Below are 15000 nucleotides of genomic sequence, written 5' to 3'. Positions count from 1 at the left end.
TATGATTCTATCTCTCTCTCTCTCTCTCTCTCTCTCTCTCTCTCTCTCTCTCTCTATCTATCTCTATCGCCAATCAATTCCCCAACTGAAAAAAATTTGTAATAATATCAACGAACCAATGGATAAACTGTCAGGCATTTACAGTGTGATTAGCAAAGCTTGCTTGTTTTCATGAGGCATTTGTTTGAAGTCTGATGTGCACATCTACATCAGATACTTTGGACACCAAAAATGCTCACATTTTGTGGTCTATAGAATTACATATTTCTCACAATTTACTCTGCAGATATTGTATTTTTTGTTGATTATCTGCTACGTTTTGATATTTTAGAAAACAGATAAATTGACATTTGATTTGTTTTTGTATTACACCACGCAGATTGATCGCCTATATATTCGATCCTGTATTCGATACAGTATTGTCAATGCAGTATCAATGCAGTGTATGTGCTTTAAGAGAGAGTTTCAAACTTAAGGTATGCACCTTTTACCTTCCTGTCGTGTTCGATTTACAACTTAAAACACTCATAAATATTGTGTTTTACATCTGATTGCCTCAAGGCCTTATGATATCCTCCACACTGTGCACTTGAACATATAAAATTGATTATGACCTCTTTTAAGTGTTTTAAACTTTGTTACACCTGTGGTGTTCCCGGTCAAAAGTGACCGCCATAGGAAATTAATGGGAATCCAGACTATATTCATCCATCAGACAGAAAACATCCCCATACACACCAACCAAACTCACTCACTCACTCACACATTTCAGACTGAACAATGTCTTTTGTGGGTACACATCTCTTTCCTGCGCTTATGTGCCGATCCTCCCACGTGAACCAACTTCCTGATGAAACAATGCATTATATCTCATCATTCATTCATCAGCCATCTTCCGTGCCCACTTATTCCCGAGCTCAGGGTCACGGGGGTCTGCTGGAGCCTATCCCAGCTGTCATAGGGTGAAGGCAGGGTGACACCCTAAGGACAATTAGAGTGCTCAATTGACCTCACATGTATGTTTGTGGACTGAGGGAGGAAGCTGGAGAACCCGGAGAGAACCCACGCGGACACAGGGAGAACATGCAAATTCCACACAGAAAGGTCCCAGGCCCGGAATCGAACCCACGACCTTCTTGCTGTGAGGCGGCAGCGATAACCACTGCGCCACTGTGTCGTATCTTATCATTAAATCTTCATATCATATCTTCACACAGACTAGACAGGTGTCTGTTATGTGAACCCATACACCAAACATCTGCAAGCGAATGACAGCCCACTGGCCAGTGGCGCTGTTCCACAACATCCTTGGTGTGTCTGCTTTCAATGCATATGCGGTATGGACAGCCATCGAACCAACCTGGAATCAGGGGAAGGGTTTCAAGAGGAGACCTTTCTTAGCAGAGCTGGGCAAAGCTTTGGCGACTCCTCTTATTCCACGTTGCCCGCACATTTCCCGCACACCAGCCTCTGCTAGTCTAGTTAGGAGTGTGCAAGCCCCAGCCCCAGCCACTGCACCGGCTGCTCTCCCCCAACAAGGACATGGGCAGAAAAGGTGTGTGCCACTAGAGACAACAAAACAAGCCTGAGATGCAGCAAATGTGATGCCTATGTTTGTTTGCAAGGCCCACTCTGACACACACACACACACACACACACACACACACACACACACACACACACACACACACACACACACACACAACTTTATGGTCTTTGGTTTTCCATTTATGTTACATTACATGTTCATTTTGTAATACATTTTCAGTGCCTATTTGTATTTTCACAGCAGTTATTTTATGTCTAATTCTGTAAATTCATGTTAAACACTACTTTGAAACATTGTTCACAGCTAAAGAATGTTGGAAAAAAAAAATCGGGTGGTGAAATATGATTTTTGTGCTAATTTAAGAGCAGTTAAAACAGACTGGTCAATTTTGACCGGGAACACTAAAGTAAGGGGCAGGAGGTGAACACGACCGGAGGGCTAAAAAACGCGTGTTTGTTTTTGACTCACTGGACGATGAGGTAAAATTGCAATTTGTTCTTAATTCTTGCCCAATGTTCTAGCTTTTATTTTGAAATGTCTCTCACCGGAAGCAATCTCTGTAGAGTGCAACCGGTCCCCACTTCCGTGTTGCACCTCAGCTAGCGATACTGCACAATGAAATTACTGATTTTATTTAGCCTTTTTTCTACTTACGTTTTGGTAAACAGCATAAATATAGAGGTGAGATGTAATGATTATCTTAGAAATCCTAGACACTTGTCTGATCTAAAAATGTACTGTATTTTACTTCTATTTATTATGGTGTCTTTCCAATGTAGCTGTTAGTGCTGTGTTGCTAGCTAGTCGAGTGATTAAACTAACGTTGTTTCTTTTATATATATATTTTTTCTTTCTGTCTTGTTTAGCAAAATGCAGGACAGTTTTTCAGCAGTGGCCACACGAACAACTGGGCTGTTGTGGTGAGTACAGTGCTCTTAAGCTAGTAGTTATTAGCATGTACTCTGAGATATTTGTGTCATATTCGTGTGCTTGTTTGCCAGGTCTGTACATCCAGATTCTGGTTTAACTACCGTCATGTGGCCAACAGTCTTTCAGTCTACAGAAGTGTTAAAAGACTCGGAATTCCTGACAGGTAACAGCGATGATCTGCCTTTAACGAGAAGTCTTTGTTGTTGTTGTTGTTGTTGTTGTTGTTGTTTTAAGGGTTCCTTGGAATCATCATTAGCCATGTGGCGGCACGAGGGCTGGGGTCTATTTATGGGAGATAAATTACTTGTTGTCGACACATTACATTTTAAATCAAATGTGACGCAGTGAGTCACTGTTACCACTATTGATATTACTAGAGGGTAACTCAATGACGCATTGTCTCAAATGCGGATCTGTTTAATGTCCTACACCACTCTGTCTTTGTCCAGGATTTTTCATGTTTATATCTAAAAGTTTTAAGCAATAACTTTGGAGGTATTAGCTCCTTGAATGAATAACGTTATAGTGACTTTTTCTTTTCTTTTCTTCTTCTTCTTCTTTTTTTTTTTTAAAAAACAATAATGTATCATAATCAGTGTTTTCTTTCTTTCTTTCATTTTAAAGCCACATAGTTCTAATGCTGGCCGACGACATGGCATGTAACCACAGAAATCCTAAACCTGCCACAGTGTTCAGCCACAAGAACATGGAGCTGAATGTGTACGGTGATGATGTGGAAGTGGACTACCGAGGATACGAGGTATCTAGAATTGTTTTGTCTGGAAGGTCGAGGTTTGTTGCATAACCCCAGAATCAATTCATGATTTTTAGGGGATAATTCAACATAAAGGCAAATTTGCCATTCACCATAATTCCTATAGTAAGGGTAGTGAGTACTGTGGGTACATTTCATTTGGATATTGTTGCCTGTTGTTTTGAGATTGGAATGCAGAGACACAGTCGGGTCACTGAATTGAAGGTGAATGGAACAGGTCTCGCTCCCTCATCATACTCATCAAACACACACTCCAACATCTCCAAAACACTGTTGTTGATGGGTAGAAGTTGACATTTTGACAAAAAGTTGAACTATCTTTTGAAGGAAATTTTCAATGCTATATTTGAATGTATAGGAGGAGAAATGTTGAGCAATATTTTATTAACGACTGCAGCATTGCAATTTAGTGCAAATAAAATTTCTGTCTGGGCATTTCCAGGTCACAGAGAAAGTTAAAGGTCTTGTTATGCAACCTTTAAATGTGTATCATATTTTTCCCCCGCAATGTTTCAGGTGACTGTAGAAAACTTCTTGCGTGTTTTGACTGGAAGGCTCCCACCAAGCACACCACGCTCGAAGCGGCTTCTCTCTGATGACCGCAGTAACATCCTCATATACCTGACTGGTAAATAAAGAAGAAAGTCTAAGCAGAAATACTTCCTCATTTTTAAAATAATTGGATGATCATCGTTTGAAGGTGTTTCGATTGAAGAAAAATATCTTTAATTTTTCCAGTGTGTGTGTAACAAACAGAATCAACAATGGACTCTTAAAATAAGAGTTGAGTAGCAGCATCAGTAAAACAAAGAAGCAGTCATAATTTATATTACTGTTATAAATCTATTTTCTCCCCCTTCTGTGCAATGTATACACTTGTATATATAATAATATATAATCTAATAGTCATACTTGTGTTGTAAATGTGAATTGGCTGCGGACTGATATATTTAAGCTGTTTAAATGATTGATTTATTCATTGCGTTTGTCTTTGTAACAGGCCATGGCGGAAATGGTTTTCTGAAATTCCAGGACTCAGAAGAGATCAGTAATGTGGAGCTGGCTGATGCATTTGAACAGATGTGGCAAAAAAGAAGGTAAACAGCATGAAGAGTGAGTGAGTGAAAAATGCAATTAGAAAGGATAAACAGCACATTTACAGCATGTCACTGGGCGTTTAACTGAATCAATCTTGAAAACATGGATCTGAAATCTCATAATCTCCCATGATGCTTTACTCCACTGGTTTAGCTGCCATCATGTATTGCACCGCTCTGTGACATAAGTGTCCCTTCCGTGTCTAAACAGTTGTTCCGCAGTACAGCTGTACAACAAACAAAGAGTGAAGTCGGTCTGGTGTTATGTTAAGTCCGTGTTTTGAGGTTTTAATGTGGGTGCTACAAAAGAGGAATGTGTTTCAATATGAATGTTTGTTTGAGTTGCGAGCTGTCTTTCCAACATCTAAGAAGTCTAAAATCTTTGCACAATAGGCAAACAATAATCCTGACATGCCCTGTACGACAGATATCAGCTTTAGATTCTGGAGATAATTAATGAAATTACGCAATCGTTGGGATAAATTACCACAATAAGTAAAAGGTTAGTTGTTTAAATGTAGGATCTGTTTTAATATTTCCAGCTCTGTTTTAAATCTGTTGACACTGTGATGTTTGATTTTATTTGTCCTCCCAATCACATCCCACTGTGTGTGGGTGTGTTGGAGAGAGTGGATGAAGCTGTGGCCTGTTGCCATGGCAGCGGCATTATGAAAGAGGACTACAAGTTTCATCTTTTCATTTATTTATTTTTTTAATTTAATTTTTATCAGTGTCAATGTCCAATCAGTGTTCCAGCTGCGCACCCTCACACACAGTTTGTGTGTTCACAGAAAATGAATGAGAGAGATGAAACAGAGAAATGGCACATCAGCAATACTGGGAGTATCACGCCAGGGTTTTCCCAACGTGAATGAATATTGATTAGGTTCCCACGACTGCTTAAAGACTGTGTGGTGCTCTTCTCTTAAGACATCCATGCCACACATAAAACCATCCATCAAATTTCTGAAAAGGTGTTTCACTCTTAGGCCCATGACAGCATACCAGCAACTGACAGCTGACTCACTGTACCAGCAGAGCGCCTGAACATAACCTCATTAGAGCAGCAGCAATGATGACCTGTTTACATGAGTCTTTAATAAGAACTATTTCACACTCTGAGAACGCAGACTGAATGTGCATAGCAGCGTGTTTACCTGAACGCATCATTTTCAACACTGTCGATAATTGGCCCCACCACTCAAATCCCCTGAGATGTTACAAGGGGATTGTTAAAATTAACGTCATGGACATTCTCACAATTTGCCATGCTGCAACCTTGCACTGTAGGGGCCTGGAGAAGCCCAGGTCGCAAGTGCTCCCAGCAAGACAACCAGGGTTAAGACAAGTCAACAGCAACAGCAACAGCAACAACAACAACAACAACAAAACAATGCGCTTCAGAGACAACGTTACCCCATTTGACCCGCATTGATTGGTTGGCATTTGGGATGCCTGAGAAAATAATTTTGCATTTTCATTAATTCTCTCCCTGCATTAAGAGGCCGTTAATGCACCTGGCATCACAAAACAATACAGTGCACTTTTGACTTGTGCGCTTGAGTCACTAACAATGCTGTGTGCGTCTGTGTGTCTGTGCATGCGCAGGTACAATGAGCTGCTCTTCATTATCGACACCTGTCAGGGAGCCTCCATGTACGAGAGGTTTTACTCTCCAAACCTGATGGCGCTGGCCAGCAGTCAAGTAGGCGAGGACTCGCTGTCGGTGAGTTTGCTGTCCGCGCACAAACGCACACAAACACACACGCACTGGAGTCAAATGAAATAAATTGGTTCTTTGCTAACAGTTTGTGTAATTTGGTAATAAAAATCTCTTTCTTTAATAAAAGCTCTATACTGGGATACATAGCACAGACATTTTTCTATGACGTCCAAGTTCTTTTTTTTAATTTTTATACTTAAAGAATTTTAATGAATACTTGTTATTCACCCCCACTGCAGTCTTTGGGTAGAAACCCTTAAAAATTCCAATGTAGAGGAACCACAGCAGAAGTCACAGCGTATCACGAAATGAGTAAAAGTAGATGCTTAAAGAGGAATTCTAGCATAATGGAATGTGTCAGCACTGCAGTGGCTTAAAACAACCTGAAACTCCGGGGCATTCTGAAGGATAAAACCTTTGCATGCTACAGAAACTCATCTGGATTTAAAATGGTGAAGGACATGCGATAAAAGGCCACGGCATGTGCTTTTCATCCAGGGGCTGTTTCAGACAAGGGCCTTTTGCATAATAGATCTCATTTCAAAGTCAATGCTCAATTTTAATGAAAGCCATGACAAAAATGGTAGAAATGCGGGGTTGATGTGGGAACTGCAGACAGTCATATCCTCTCTCTTTCATTTTAGGCAGTTGAAGACAGACTATAGAGGAAAGTATACGCTATAGTTTAAGTCAAAAAAGACTTGGGACCAATATATTGGTGTAGAGGAGAGAGTTGCAGTTCCCCCTCCAGTGGCGGGAGGCTGCAGTTGCAAAACAGGATTTTGTGTTGACAGATTCATACATACATACTAGGGATGGGAAGATTCACCGATACGTATCGATACACGGACACGCGCGGACATGCACGATGCGAGTGCATCGGTAGAGCAGCCGTGAATCGATGCAGTTTTGGTATTAAATCTAGATGCATCGGTTTTTTACGTCTGTCACAGACAGATGCAGCGCTGCACAGTGCAGTGCTGTAACTTACAGCACAGCGCAGTTAAAATAAGAAAATAGACCAGAAGGAGGTGCGTGCCGCTTCAAGTCTGGCGTGAACGACACCATCGTTCCGCGGCTATTCGTGGAACGATTCCACAGCCAAAAGTGGCCAACAACAAAGAATACACTTGGCCACCGCCGGACTCCTGAATTCTGGCGCAGTTTGATTCACCCCGATCATGTGGATCAACTGATATTCCTAAAGAAAAACCTTAGAGTGGAACATGTCGGTCGAATAATACAGTATGGACTGAAAGTGACACACCAATGAATAGTTGCACTGTGCGCTAATTTTGATTGAGTTCAAGGAACCATGACATTATTATTTTTTTTTTGAGTATTTGAATCTTTTTCTGTCTTCAATTTCTCATCACAGCCGAGCTATTTCTCTGTCGTGACTGTTTTATTGTGACAGTTAGGCTGGTGTCTGTTTACAGCAACAGCAAGAAGAGTTTACATTTATTCCATTTGTAAGCAATAAGGAAAGGTTCATTTATTTTTCATAAAGTATATTGCATTTGCCTTGTTGTTGTTAATTGTGAACCAGTTGCTCACAAAAGACCTTTAAATTTCAAAAGAAAAATACAGAATGTTCGTATTTTGGTAAATAAATAATCAGACTCATTGAATTGCATAGCATCATTCCTTTGCATCGGAGTCTCAAATCAAATCGCATTGTGTTGGATCAAACTGTGCTGAATCGCACCGCATCATATTAGGGGGGGGAATCGTATCGTATCGTAAATATACGTATCGTATCTTTAATTTATCGAGTCGTTGGTAGTGTATCGAGATACGTATCGTATCGGCCACAGACCAGAGATGCACAACCCTAATATATACATACATACAAATCCTTTATTTGCAAACAATTGATGGACTTCTGGAATTCTGAGACTAAACATGAACGTTGAAATTTTCAAACACTTAACAATTATGTGAAAATGACCTATTATTTCTCTTGTATCATTTCCAGCATCAGCCCGACTTGGCCATAGGAGTTCACCTGATGGACCGCTACACCTTCTACCTGCTGGAGTTCCTGGAGGACATCCACCCTGCTAGCAAAACCAGCATGAATGACTTGGTGAGGTTACTGGCGTACATACTTGTGCCTTCTTACTTTATTTTAGTGGGCGGCTGTAGAGTAACAGTGGGAGTAGCATCCATCATTTCATTTGATAAATAGCTAAGTTTCTATTTCAGCATGAATTGTTCTTAAATTCCTGAAACTAATACAACTTACTATGGAAAGTCTTCAGATTCCAGTGTGATGCTCCTAAATCTTTGGTAGACCCTCCTTAGCTAGGACATGGTGTTACTGTTACGTAATTAGCCTTTCACACATTTCCTTTTTCTTTTCTAATGCTCACCTTTTTTGTGCCACATGTTCTTCGGACCATTTAACAGGACTCGGAACATTTGACAGTCTAGTCATTAAAGTCTAATGGTGATTCAGATATGGAAAACATTTACCATATATGAGAATTGGATTTTATCTGCATAGCTAATTAGTACTGGCTTATTGCTTATTTGCTTATTGTTTATTTGTTTATTAGCGGACGGGGACGATTACATGAAACATTGCTTCACAAAAAACACATGAAGTTGTGAGTTTCTAGCCACTGACGGCAGTGTATTTGCAATATTTGCACAATATAGAAGAGCACAAGAGCGTAAACACTCCGCAGGTCTTCTTGGCAAACGTGATGGTCGACCAGCTTCATGTTGAATTATTCAAATCTCTTCCATTCAAACACATCTTTGCATCGAGTGCTTGTTGTGTGTCCAGACTGCAATCTTCTGCAGCGGCCGGGTGACTCAGTCCGGCCCTGTCTGGCCGTTGATAACCCCAAATTATTTCACAGGGGTTTTTCTCCTCCTCCTCTCTTGTGCCGGAGCAAAGTTTGTGTGTCGGTGAGAGTCTCCCAGGACGCAGCGACTCTGCACTCGCAGCAGAATGTCGATGCCGCACAAAGGCCCTGGGCCTTTGACACGTAACTGTGCTAATGGTGAGAACATTGCGCTTCAGGCTAACCGCTGAAATCTCCGCAGCAAATCTCTTGTACTCTCTTGTCGAGATCCTCTGGCCTCAGGGCGCAGCCCTCATTCCCACCAACTGCTGTGCGTCAGCGTTCGTTCAGAATATCTCACGTCTTCTACTGACTGATGTCACACTGAGCTCAACCAGCGCTGCGCCACTCCAGTTTATTATTCTGCAGGATTATGCCTTGTGCTGACAGAATCCTCCGTGAATGGACTGGTAGCATCGATAGAGGTGAAATCCAATGCCATCTTCACTTTGTGTCCAGACAAAGAGCCCTGTTAGAAATGCCCTCATCAATCACGTTATGTGGAGTATTTACCCCACAAGTCAAACTGCATCAGTCCAACGCACATTAGCCAAACTTCAGGCTTAGGAAACATTGACAGCTCGTGCATCAAATCTCTGTGTGGTGTCTATTTCTTAGTTGTTTTGCCTGTGTTTGTTAAATGTCCGCAGTTCAAAGTATGCCCCAAGAGTCAGTGCGTGTCCACTCCGGGCCACCGGACTGACCTTTTCCTGAGGGACCCAGGAAGTGTCCTCATCACAGATTTCTTCGGCAGCGTCCGCAAAGTTGAGCTCACCATGGACGCTATCAGCTTGACGGAGCCCGTCGCGCATGTGGAGCCGAGGTGCGTTGGCTTGTTTGCTCTTAAGTCTTCTCCTCTGTGATTCTTTTTTCAAAGCTCAAATGCAACTTTAAATGACATTTGAACATAATAATAATACAAAACAACCTCCAGGATTGAGTATGGTTGTAGTTTGAGGTATCAGGCAATGGTGTTGATAAAGGACAACTTGGCGTAAAGACTTTAATTGAGGTCAGCTTCTCCCTTGTTCAAACTGAAGTGCTGCAGGCCAAATTCATTTAATGCTCGAATCACCACCTAACTAGGGTTTGATTTTCATTTAGAACGCCCACCCCCAACCCCACCCCCAACCCCACCCCCACCCCCATTAGTGACTTCGATTTCCCCTTTTGATAACGTGTTGAGTGGCCTGTTTCTGAGGGTAAGCCACCCAGTAGGTGGCGTGCAGTGTGTAGTGGGTCACTAATCGGGTTCCTGAGCTTGTAAGATTGACTGAGAGATTGATCAAAAACCACTTTGGTTTACACATTATAACCGAAAAACTATTTTGCATCCTCTTCTCCCTTGCTCTGGTCCCTTCAGGGGACACCACAGCCAATCAGGTGCCTCCATCTCACTCTTTTGTCTTTGTCTGCATCCTCTCTACACATACACATAGACATACACATAGACATACACATAGACAGTCAGAGAAGCTCAACATTTCTCTCTCTGCAACCCCCTGCCCTTTTTTTCCACACTGTCCCTTGCTCTGCACTGTTGGCACTAAGTGATTTAAATCCCGTAGCCGTTTATATCGCAAATAGCAAAAAAAAAAAATATATATATATATATTAAACAAATCTTTTTCTTTTTCTTTTTCTTTTTTCTTCTTGGCTGTTTTGCACGTTAATTAAATAGCAGTTGTTTGTTCTGTCTCTGGCTCCCTGCTGAGGTTTTCTATGTCTTGTGTTTCCCACTGTTTCCCACTAGATGGCTGTAGAGTGCTTGCAAACTCTCAAAACTCTAGCAGGGCCCTATGTAATGGGTGACTCTCTGAACTGAGTGCATTTTCATATTTGGTTGCACCAATCCCATAATAAAATGACTCGCCAGCAGATTTACGTTGCTGTAATACTGAAGAGCAAACAGTCTCACACGCTGACTTGACAGGCCTGTAAGGAATAGATGGCTCTGATTTTCTAACAAATATGATACAATGAATTTATAACTTTCTTTTATACAGGCATTGATTTTTCTCCTACCTTTGACATGTTTTGGCGGAAACTTCCACCTTCCTCGGATAGTGTCTTGTCTTCATCAGCTGGTGATGAAGACAAGTGACACTATCTGAGGAAGGTTAAAATCTCTGCTGAAACATGTCAGAGAGAGGAGAAAAGCCTATGTCCGTATAAAAGATCTACATTTATTAAAAACCAAAGACATAATGAACACAATTGATCAAATGAAAACTTTATTTGTAATCTTGCCCTTCCTCCAAGTATTAATTTCATCAAGTCTGAATCTAATGTACCGTGGGGGACGCTTAACATGGTTGGCTGCTTATTAGTAATTGCAGACAATTGCAACGGCCGTTTTGGTTGTTGGCCAGTTGGCCAGTTTGTCCTAAGGCAGTGGTTCTCATGCCCAATGCCAAATTTGGGGCTAGAAGCCCCAAATTTGACGTGGCTGTGTCTCAAGGGATCGCGATGAACCTGCAAGTGTTCCCATGTCTCTAGGACAAAGTTGACTTTTGACCCCATAGACTTGCATGGCATTAGGGCAGTGGTTCTCAAACTTTCTCTGTCACGCCCCACCTTGGAGGAAGAAAAATCTTCATCCCCCATCCTGGCCTCGCTGTGAGACTACACAGCTTTACGTTGTGCTCCCATCTCCTCACAAAGTGCAGAGAATAGCCGCGCTTTCAGGGCTCTTGTTTTGATGAAATTGACCACTTCAACAACATCAGTCATGCGACAACATCTAATTTTCTACCTGCCACACGGGATGACGTTGAGCGTGGCGTGCGCTAAGTCATGATATTGCGCCAGTCGCGGCGTGGATCGCGTACTGATGCAAAGGTGTTTGATTACGTTCTATCAGCGCTGGAAAACTCTTCATTGTCCTCTGGCTTTTTCGCTCGCGGCTTGCGCATTAGAAAGAAAATAGACCCGATCCCGAAACGTCTCACCCATTTTGAGAAACACTGGCCTAAGGCTAATTGCTCATTTCACACAACTTCCCCCGTCATGGTCAAGCATCAATGCGACCAATCCCGGTGAAGCACAGAAACACTGCAGTATTGTTTGCTCACAGTGAGGGAGCAATGTGAACTCTCCACTTATGATGCAAGGAACTAGCAATCTCCCATTCTCCGGATGTTTATTGCACGTAAGTAGTGCAGAAGAAGTTGCCTCTTCGTGCCCTTCAGAGTGACACAAAATAGCAGTGGAATTAAAAGACACAACGGAGGCTGAAGACTTTCCATCACTTTGTAAATCACACCATAGAGCGCTGGTTGCACCAGCGAGGAGTGGGATCAATATTGCAGGAAGAAGTGGGTGACAAAACATCGGCAGTGTCTCGCAGCATTTTTTTTTTTGCCAGTGGAAACGTGTGTGTGTGTGTGTGTGTGCGTGTGCGTGTGCGCGTGTGCGTGTGCGCGTGCGCGTGCGTGTGTGTGGCGTACAAGAATATTCTCAAGGAAACTAGGAAACATCTCTGAACTATAAAAACATGTGTGGTGAAACGATTGAAATGACAATTGTGTGGAACTGAACCACAGCAACTCAGCCTCACACAATGACACAACTGTGTACATTTCAGTTCAGGGACTTGCTTACCTTGCCAGCTGTTTCATTTTTCTTCAGTCCTTTATTCAACATTACTGACTGGATACTGCAGCCGTCTGTTCACAGTTTAATATCTTTTTGAAGGTGGCGCACGAGTTTCATCAGTCAGTGATTATAACTTTTTATGCAACTGATGTTTATATCCAGCTCTTGGTGCACAAAGTGACACTGCATTTAGAAATGGTTCCAGTTCTGAAGGCTGTCCATACTATATCAACATTTAGCCCTGCCTGTTTTCACAGCACAAGTTCATACGCATAAAGAAAAGTTTGTGTCTTTGTTTTGACTAAGTTTGTTGCATGTAGTTGATTAACTGTAACTGGGTTCAGTGAAGAGGTTCAAGTTCACCAGGCACCAAGTAAAAACACTCAGCTGTTTGTGAGGTGGTGCCCCTGCTGAAGCCATATGGCACGTTAACTGCAGCAGATGGCCATATTATTCTCACGACCTAATAGTGACCTGCTGCAATCTCTGTGTCCCCCAGCAAAATGAGAATCCACCCACTTCCTCCAGAACAAGCTGCCATTTTATAAAGTACTACTTTAATCTACTCTGTCAGCTCATTGGACCACTCAGATGCTTGAAGGAGGGTCTTTAGAGAAGATAAATACACTGTCAAACTGCAATTTATTTCTCACGCTTTGAACAGGCCCTTCCATTAAGTGACTCACACTGTAATTTAAAAGCACGACTTAAACCTTTCACCATGTATAGGCTGCACAGTGTATTGCGAGTGAATATTTTTCTTCACTCTCCAGCCATAGGTACATTTTGACTGGGTCCGACCTCTTGCCGGTGATGGAGTTTAGAGGTTTGTTACCAAGATCAAAGGGCTGGATCTGTTCCCCCTTTTAGTTTTATAAGACTGACTTGAATGAGTCAGCAAAAAAAAAAGACACAAGCCATTTGCAGAGCACATGTTAAAAGGAAATTCATTCGACCTACAGATGGCATCTTGAGACAGCAGAGGCGAGGGTGGTAGGGGCCAGTGACATCCAATAACATCAGTAAAGTGAAGAGAAAAGGCCCTCTTTGCAAAGGTCTTAATGAAAACTATATAGGACAGCAGCCTGAAATAGAATGACTGAGCTGCAGGATTGAACGCTTAGTTCTAATGTCGAGTTGTTCTAAGGAACAATGAGGAAGTGAGTGCAAGGGAGGAAAAACATGGAGAAAATTGCAGAGTGGCACTGAGGCAAAAAAGAAAAGGCCATAAATGGAGAGCAGGCTGCTTGGAACGGAGAAGCGGAGCCAGGAGGAGAGCCAGGGTGCTTCACTGAAGGATATTCTGTGCCTGACCTGAACTTTCTTAGGTTAGTAAAAAGACAACTTCTCTCCAAGCCCTCCCTCAACGATGACCTTTAGCTCAGACTGTGGCTTAATGTGTCCGTGTGATGTTTAAGGTAACAAACCAGTAAAAAGACAATATAATAATGTGATGCTGATGTGATAAGGTGATGGTGATGATTATAATGAATTATCACAAATAAAACTTTTTTTTACCTCCCCAAGTTCATCCACTCATTATAAAAAATACCTTCAGTACACAGTCAAGTAAATAGGAGCTACAGGCGAGGACCTGAGTGTGTGTTGAGTTTGTTACCTGTTGGCTGGTAATAGTGAGGAGTCACAAGGCAACGAGAGGCATCCTCCAGTGTAGCGGTGCCACCACCGCCTGCCTAAATGTCTGCCTGCGTGCTGTTTTGTATTTTATGTTACAAATTGAAGTACAACAAACTGTTTTGAAATTTTCTATGACTAATGCCCTGTTAAAGGCTCCTTAGCTCCCCCCCACCCCCCGGCCCACAACATATCCACTTCAAACTCCTCTTGCTCACCCATAAAGCCAACACAAGCAGGCCCCATCCCACCCCACTGACCTGCTGCACCCTTACACTCCGTCCCCGTGACTGTACGGACCTGCCATCATTCAAATCACTACTTAAAACACATCTATTCTGGACTACTTTTCATGTTTTTAAACAAATATTAACCTCCATGTTTTTGTTTATTTTACTCTAAACTGCGTTTGGTTTATTTGTTTGTGTAGTTTTAAGATTTTTTTTAATTGCGAATTTGGTTCTGATTTGTTTTAACCTTACTTCTGTGTGTGGAAGTGTCTTTGAGGAGTTCTCAAGTGCTCTACAATAATAATAATAATAATAATAATAATAAATAATAATAATTATTATAATAATAATAATAATAATAATAATAATAATAAAAAAGATAATGATAATAATAATGATAATGATAAAGGACCCTCTACATAGGGTGTTTTTCAGTGTGTCGCAGCGCTCAAGTGGGCCATCAGTGGGAACAGCCCTCCATCAGAGAGGTTGAAGGCTCCCATTGCTCTTTGTGCCACATTAGCTGATATTCATCCATCAGCTGCAGCGTGATGATCTTTTTTTTCTTGCGCCCTTGAGAAAGTCGCTTGAACTCATCTGACATAATGA

General features: G+C 41.8%; 1 protein-coding gene across 1 annotated transcript in view; it reads left to right on the top strand.

Moving 5' to 3' along the window:
- Positions 1 to 2093: 2093 nt before the first annotated feature.
- pigk (phosphatidylinositol glycan anchor biosynthesis, class K) overlaps positions 2094 to 15000 on the top strand; it is a 26406-nt gene continuing 13499 nt past the window's right edge. The window contains exons 1-9 of the mRNA XM_076021779.1: positions 2094 to 2230; positions 2416 to 2469; positions 2551 to 2642; positions 3104 to 3239; positions 3771 to 3882; positions 4255 to 4351; positions 5960 to 6077; positions 8053 to 8163; positions 9580 to 9752. Coding sequence (XP_075877894.1) covers positions 2165 to 2230; positions 2416 to 2469; positions 2551 to 2642; positions 3104 to 3239; positions 3771 to 3882; positions 4255 to 4351; positions 5960 to 6077; positions 8053 to 8163; positions 9580 to 9752 — 959 coding nt within the window. The 5' untranslated portion in view covers positions 2094 to 2164. The remainder of the gene's footprint in view (positions 2231 to 2415; positions 2470 to 2550; positions 2643 to 3103; positions 3240 to 3770; positions 3883 to 4254; positions 4352 to 5959; positions 6078 to 8052; positions 8164 to 9579; positions 9753 to 15000) is intronic.

The sequence above is a fragment of the Nelusetta ayraudi genome, unplaced genomic scaffold (assembly GCF_046127955.1).
Source record: "Nelusetta ayraudi isolate G7.1 ecotype Tasmania unplaced genomic scaffold, CSIRO-AGI_Nayr_v1 ptg000011l, whole genome shotgun sequence".
Taxonomy (NCBI): domain Eukaryota; kingdom Metazoa; phylum Chordata; class Actinopteri; order Tetraodontiformes; family Monacanthidae; genus Nelusetta; species Nelusetta ayraudi.
Note: the sequence above shows the minus strand (reverse complement) of the source record. Positions and strands in the feature narration are given on the sequence as shown.